At 42.7% G+C, this 7,147-nt stretch overlaps 1 protein-coding gene across 1 annotated transcript in view; it reads right to left on the bottom strand.

Annotated features, from left to right (window-relative positions):
• The window catches only part of mrpl37 (mitochondrial ribosomal protein L37), a 6,886-nt gene extending 507 nt beyond the window's left edge, over positions 1-6,379 (bottom strand). The window contains exons 1-7 of the mRNA XM_068570911.1: positions 5,868-6,379; positions 4,441-4,624; positions 3,136-3,251; positions 2,590-2,778; positions 2,348-2,502; positions 2,072-2,203; positions 148-222 (exon numbers count right to left, since the gene is read on the bottom strand). Of these exons, the coding sequence (XP_068427012.1) occupies positions 148-222; positions 2,072-2,203; positions 2,348-2,502; positions 2,590-2,778; positions 3,136-3,251; positions 4,441-4,624; positions 5,868-6,252 (1,236 nt within the window). The 5' untranslated portion in view covers positions 6,253-6,379. The remainder of the gene's footprint in view (positions 1-147; positions 223-2,071; positions 2,204-2,347; positions 2,503-2,589; positions 2,779-3,135; positions 3,252-4,440; positions 4,625-5,867) is intronic.
• Between the last annotated feature and the right edge of the window lie 768 nt (positions 6,380-7,147).

Genomic DNA, 7,147 nt, shown 5'->3' with positions numbered 1-7,147 from the left:
GACTCCTCTGACAAGAACGGTCCTGTTAGCTCACAGAACAATGAGGTTAGTGAGCCACTGCATTAACGGGTCAGGTGTTGTGTGATTGTGTGATCTAAACCCTCAGCAGGACACTTCTCAGCAGATAAAAGCTGATCTTGGTCATACCTTTACTTGCTTCTTCTTGATGAGTGGTCGCACTTTTGCAAAGTCATAGAGCTCAACATTTTCATCCAGCCACACCTGCAGGTAGAAGACAGTGTTTCAATAACCAGCAGCGGAGCCAACTTATTCCAGCATCAGGTAACATACATCTGCATTCCTTCGATTGGTAATACGGACTAACATGGAAAACTGACTTTGTTTTTCACATTTTTTTTCAGCAACCTTTTTTAGTCCTCAATAAAAGCATTAATCAGCAGTGAGGCGCAACAATATAGTCCCAATACCTATGTTCGGTATTGATACTGCAAATGTGCAAACTAGCGCTACACACCTGTGGTCTAACACTCCTTTATGTCCTTCACAGCGCTACACTGGGAACAACATCGGCAGGAGAGCTTGTTAACGTTAGCTGCAGTTATTTAGCAGCACAGTCCTGCTCGGCTAAATAAGAGCGCTAACAGCTGTTGACGCCAATGATTGTGACACGTTCCATCTCCATTCAGTACAGATGAGTATTGAAGGTCAATTACGCTGCGCGTTCAAAGACCCACACCAACATACTATTAAAATGCCAGAACAAGAGGACGTATGCCAGTCCTCTCTACCTCCTTCTGCTTCATTGATCGTGGTGCATGCCTACTACTCACTATATGAATACTTTCTGTCATATTCATGTAATGTGTTGTAACTCTGTTACGTTGTTCATTCTGGTCACATGACATCTATTGCTTTTGTCCATCCAGGGAGAGGGATCCTCCTCTGTTGCTCTCCTGAAGGGTTCTTCCCATCTTTATTTGGAAAGTTTTTCCTGATCCAATGTGAGGTCCTGGGACAAGATGTTATGTGTACAGATTGTAAAGCCCTCTGAGGATAATTAGTAATTTGTGATTCTGGGCTATAAAAAATAAACTGAATTGAATAATACATAGTATGTCAAAGGCAGTATGCCAACAAACTATAGCCGGCATGTATTTCTGGCTGTTCTAAACCATAATCCTTTGCGCAACAGACGTATGAGTAACAGGGTGTACAATGTTATGAGGAAGTAGTATGTGCTAACTGCATGCATACTGCATGGTACTGTACATAATTTGTACTGAAAGTAAAAACATTAAGTATGTGATTTGGAAGATGTTTGAAGGAGATGTTTTCACAACAATAAATAAATAGATCATAAAGAGAGAAATACATCTTTTTTGTTTTTCTAAAATTATTTGTGCAAACCATAGACTGTATATGAGAAGTGGACTGTGATGTCATCTTGGCTTTTTGCAACGAGTTGAAGTCGTTGAAGTCATTGAAGACTTTGACAGCGACGGGTGACGTAGAGAAGCTGTTTAGCTCTGAATCACTCACCTTATAGCCCCGCCCTAAAAGCATCTACCTGTTACTCACCTTGTAGCCCTGCCCTAAAGCATCTACCTGTCACTCACCTCGTAGCCCCGCCCTAAAGCATCCCCTGCTTCATGGTCTGCGTATCTCTAAATGGATAATAATCATTTACTAAATGAGCATTATGCTGTATTGAAGAAGACTTGAAACTAGAGATTGTGACAAACTGAATACTTTCACATGCAACACAAATGTGACTTAGTGGAAAAGTTCTGATAGCTTTTGCACCACAAAGAAAGGCCTCAATCGAAATCGTTTTGATATAAAATACTTCACTTGAGCTTCATTGTATTTACTGCTGGGTGTTCTCTGCGGTTTTGTATTGTCGTGTTTATTTGGTCTACTCATGCAATGTTTGATGTTTAAAGTTCAAGCAATGGTCCTCGAGTTACTAGATGCATATTCTGCAGTAGTGTGACAAAATGTCCCTACAAAGCCGCTAACATCTGGCAACTTGTTCCTTCCTCATAAAGCACCGCTGTGAGGAGCCATAACAGTCTAGTTACTGATGAAGAAGAGGTAGAGGATGAAGCACCTGGTTCTTGATGCCGTCGTCTCCTGAGAGATCAGTGGTGTTAAGCTGCAGAACCAGAAACTGGAAAATTCTGCCATTGGTCCCAATTGCCTGTACCGTTATGGGACGATCCAATACAGGCTGGGGCTGGGTCTGACACACACACGCACACGCACACACACACACACACACGTTAAAAACAGAGCGCAGGAGACCAGGGTAATGATCAGACGCTAGTAATGCGGTTCAAGACTGTATTACCAGATGCCAGCCTGTTAGGGGCTCGTGCATTCTTACCCCGTAGATTGTGTGTGCACGGACCAGAGCGTTTCCAAAGGCGAACATGAGCATCTTGGCTCTGAACTGCTCTGGCTGGAGTTTATAGCGAGCATCGGCTCCGTCCAGGAAGTACAGTGTGTGGGCATGGGGATATGGGTAGTCCCCCCTGAAACCTGATTGGACCACAGAGATGTCATTAGCGGCACTGACCAAACAGACACTACTGATGTCTGTGAGGAGAGAGGACTGGATTTTCTCACCGGTACAGTTCAGCTGCTCCTTGTACACGTGGACTTGCTGCAGGTCGATAGTGGGGGAAACGGGGTACAAGGTTTCCAGGACATGTTCTGCCGTGTAGCCCACTTCCTCTTTCCCAGAAACCTCTGGGAGAGGATCCATGCAGTTGTGTAGAAAACCATTCTGACCCCGGATCTGGAACAAGTCCTCACCTGGTATTCAAACATTGAATGACATTCTGTTAGTATTATGGAAGTCCTGTAGAGAGACAAACTCGTTCAGGTGAGTAAGTCCGACTTAAGCTTCATCTGTGCAAAATTAATCTGTGCAAAATCAATACCAGCAATGTGCTTACGTACCCATGGGAACACCTTGCATTGTTTACATAATATCTTAAGTCTTCTTCTTTGTTGGTAAATTATTGCCAACTACTGATCAGTGGAATAGCATGACCATTATGGCGAATAAAACTAGCACAACAGGGACCCACTCGTAAGCACATTGCTCCATCAGCACTAGTTGTGGTGCTACATTCAGTATTACACCAAGTAACCCAAGACGGTGTATACCTCGTTTCCATGTGGCTGCTAAGGAGTACTTCTCAGAAAGGATTCTCCTTCCAATCGCTGGGTGTCTGGACTGAAGAGTTGCACACAGGTGGAGCAGGTTGAAGAGCAACGTGTTGCTGGGAGAGGAACACACAGACCACAGAGGCTCATTTACAAAAGGTGACTGAGTCAATACAAACACTATTTGACTTCAGGTGACTGAACTAATAACTAAGGCTTCCTGCAGCACTGTCCCAGCAAAGAGCCCGTGTACTTGGGACGTCACACTGGCCTTAGGGGGATGGAGGTTTGGGGAAATGTTATCTATATGATATTCAGAGCGTGAATATAGCACTATCAGTGCTGTTAGCACCGCTAGACGCCGACCAGTACCGTAACGGAAACACATGAGCCCCCCCCCCCCCCCCCTCCGCAGAATAAAACCCTTAGCTGCGTTTACACTGAGCGTCCTCACTACGTCGGACTTTTAGAGCACTGCAAACGGAGGAGGACGCATTAATACTAACAACGCCTCAGTGTGTCATGATCTGCCACAGAACCAGCAGCAGTAGTGGAGTTTAAAGACGTGATCCTCTTCCTGAAAGTATATTTACTTTGCTCAGTTTTCTGCAGCAGTTGAGGAATCGCTCATCTGCAGCTTGATTCTGTTCATCAGATGCTGTGTGTTTGTTCTGGAAGAGTCTTTCAACATTAAATGTTTTGTTGTTTGCTAACTTCTCGCCACATGTCAGCAGACCGGTCAGCCAGCATCGGTGGCAGTGAAATAAAATTAATACATCCACGCAGTATTAAAGGCTCTACTTTTCTCCATGACTTTTTTTATGTGTCTGTTAATAGTTTAGCGAGGGCGTAGCTTTGTGAATTACGAGTGGCCACCTACAGCGGAAGAGGCCTGACAGCGACATGACAGGATGTGATGCACATTTTAGTTAAAGAAATATTTAAAACAATCATTTTCATTTCAGTAGTCCAATATCACCTCAAACTCCAAGATAAGAGGAGTTACCTTTGAAAGATTTTTCACTGAAAAAAATTAAATTACATTAAAATAAAACCTTTTTTTTTCTTTTTTTGCCACTCGAGGCCCCCCCCCCGTCCCTGCGAGGCCCCGCCGCGGTGCGGGGCCTGCGGGGGTAATCTTTACGGGGCTGTTGCTGACTCAGCTGTTACCATATTGAATGTTGTGTGGAGGAAATAGAAATACTCAGACTTTGGTATTGAGGCCCTTTAATAATTTTTAATGGAGACTAATTAAGTGTCCACAGAAACAACTAGTGGTTAATCCTGATCAGTGAGACATGCTACCTGTATTTCTCTTTGCCTGGTCGTTCCTCCGTTGTGTCCCAGAAGCGAGCGTGTTTGATGGCGTTCTGCACACGTTCATCCTGATCCGGTATCTGATTGGCAGGACTCTCTGTCAGTGAGAGGAGCTGAGGCGGCAGACCGGGAATCAGTTTGGTTTTGGTCAACCACAGAGCCTGACGCAGGCCTGAGACAGAGAAACACACATTTGAAAGGACATGAGGATTTAAAAAGGGATTAATTCATTTCTTTTTTTTAATAATATATTTTATTAAAGAATATGCACAATATGGCAACAGAAATCAGCAAACAGGTAATTTCATTTTTTTCTTTTGCGTGTATTAATCTGTTTGCCATAATAGTGAAGAAAAAATAAATAAAAAATGAAGAAAATCACAGGAAATTAGAGCAAACAAACAACGTAAAAAAATAAAAACAACAAAGAACAACAACAACAAAAATTCACTTCTACACCGGTTGGCTCTATACTATAAAGCTCTGCATCCAATCATGAAGCTCGTAATCTGTGAGCATGTTCTGCATTTGTTTGTGTCCGCGATGCGGAGAACATTGTGAAAGCTGCTGCATCCCATGCGGTTTATAACGTTTATTTAGCGCTTAAGAAACTTATGGATGTGTTAAAAGCACTTATGTGACAGTTATTAGTACACGATACTCATCATTATTGTAGAACATGATGAAGTTGGACTCATGATTAGAATACTTATCCCTACTTTAACTGATTGAATTTCTGATTATGAGTATACTGATCTGCCCATATAAATATTCAAACTCCTAGTTATATGGTAATCCACACACACACATAGATTACATGAACATATACCTAGTTCATGATACATACGTGCATATAGTACATATATCCTCATAAGTATATATTAATTTGTTTACTACTGCCAGCAGGCACATTCATCAAACATGTTATTTTGACAAAAACGAGTGAATAAAATAAAATAAATATAAAATGACTTCTCATCTTTTGAGGAATACTTTCAAACCAGTGAATAATAATAAAATAAATACATAATTTACACAATATGTTTTAATGCAGTCACGTGATGTTACATCAAAGTGCTGTCCCATTCACGCCGGCTAAAGCCCTCACATACTCTCACACTCAAACATTTAGCAGCTGACGTCAGTGAGTCCCTGAGGGTTCAGGGCTTGAGGGTTTAGGGTGGAGATTGGAATTGGGCCAACGAGACCGTTTGAGGGAGGATCCACCTTGGTGGAACCGACATATCCTGTAGTCAATCGTCTCGTTTGGTTAAGATGGATAATAGGACTTTTGATCGGCTTTGTTGAACCACGTACGTGGAATAGGGCCCAGATCTCAGTGTATACTGTTCCAACGTTATAAGATGATGAGCCTTTACACAACAACGATGAGCTTGAAGTGTGTCGCTGGTTACCTCCGAGTGCGCTGGTCCTCTGGTTGTACACAAAGCACGGCTTCTCTTTGAATAGCGCCATCTCGTGGGCCGGAGGAGCCTTGTAATATCTCGGGTCCTTGTAGTCCCTCTCCCACCGAGGGTTAACGGGCTTCGACAGCCCCGGCACAAAGTGCATCCTTTCACCGTAGGTGACCATCTCCAACCCGGGTATCTCCACTCGCTCCCTGGGTTTGTGTGGTGGGAGGACCTTCGCAGTCAGAGGGCGGCTGACACCGAAGTGCCTGCTGGCCTGAACGTGGCCGGCTCCTCCATGTGAGCACAACCGCCTCAAGTCCTTCAGCGAAGCCGTTTTGGGGAAAAACGGAGCTGCCGTTTTTAAACACTGAGCCGCTTCTGGAAACATGTCCACTTCTAGTGTGCTTCTGGGCGAGTGTTCAAGATTCAAGCTTATTATTCTGACCTCAGTCAGTAAATAGAGTTGTGGGGCGCCGCCATATTGGATTTTCTTCTTCGTCTTGTATTTGCGGTTCGATTTTGACTGTGGTTGGCAACGCGCACAGCAGTCGCTCTCCCGCCCCGTCTGCTTCGGAGTGGACCATAATGTCCGTTCTTATGGAAGAGCCACTGCTCCTCCACATAACCGCTAATTCAAGTCTGTAGGAGGTATTTATTCATATTATAAGTTAATTTTATTCACAAGTGTGATTTTATTTTTTAATAGTTTTTAGTTTAATTAATTGTAGTTGTTTATGGTCTTTGCTTTGTTAGTTGGGTAATGCTGTGCGCACCTGGGGTGCATCCAAAGTCTCTAAATTGCTGTCTCCTCGGTGGTCCGTGTACGTTTTGTTCGTTTGTTTTATCGTTCATTCCAAAATACGGAAATACGGAAAAACGGCCGTTTCTTCGTTTTCCGTTTCAAACCAAAAACGGGAAAACGGAAAACTACTTCAGTTTTCTCGTTTTTGGCGTCTGAAACCAAAAACGAGAAAAGAGAGACGATTATTTTCATGTCAAAATAAAAGCCAGTAATATGTATTATTATTTACGGTCTTTTAATTCTCATTTACAGTCTTATATGATGCAAACACATCGCAGAGTAATGTTAGAAGAAGATTAATTATTAAATATGAATAAATACACCTGGTTAAGTTAGCAACAGTAGAGACTACAGGCAGTTTAATACATGTATATATGTGCACAGCAAAAATCAACTGTTCAATTAATCGCTGCATTTTTTTAATGCAACACAGTTCGTAATATAGTTTAATCAAGTAATTTGTGTGTGTAGAGTTGATCAT

Source organism: Clinocottus analis, unplaced genomic scaffold (genome assembly GCF_023055335.1).
Source record: "Clinocottus analis isolate CAN_PGR_092001 unplaced genomic scaffold, fCliAna1.0.p SCAF_11, whole genome shotgun sequence".
In the NCBI taxonomy this organism is placed as follows: domain Eukaryota; kingdom Metazoa; phylum Chordata; class Actinopteri; order Perciformes; family Cottidae; genus Clinocottus; species Clinocottus analis.
The sequence above is the reverse complement of the archived record's forward strand: the minus strand, read 5'-3'. Positions and strand labels throughout refer to the sequence as shown.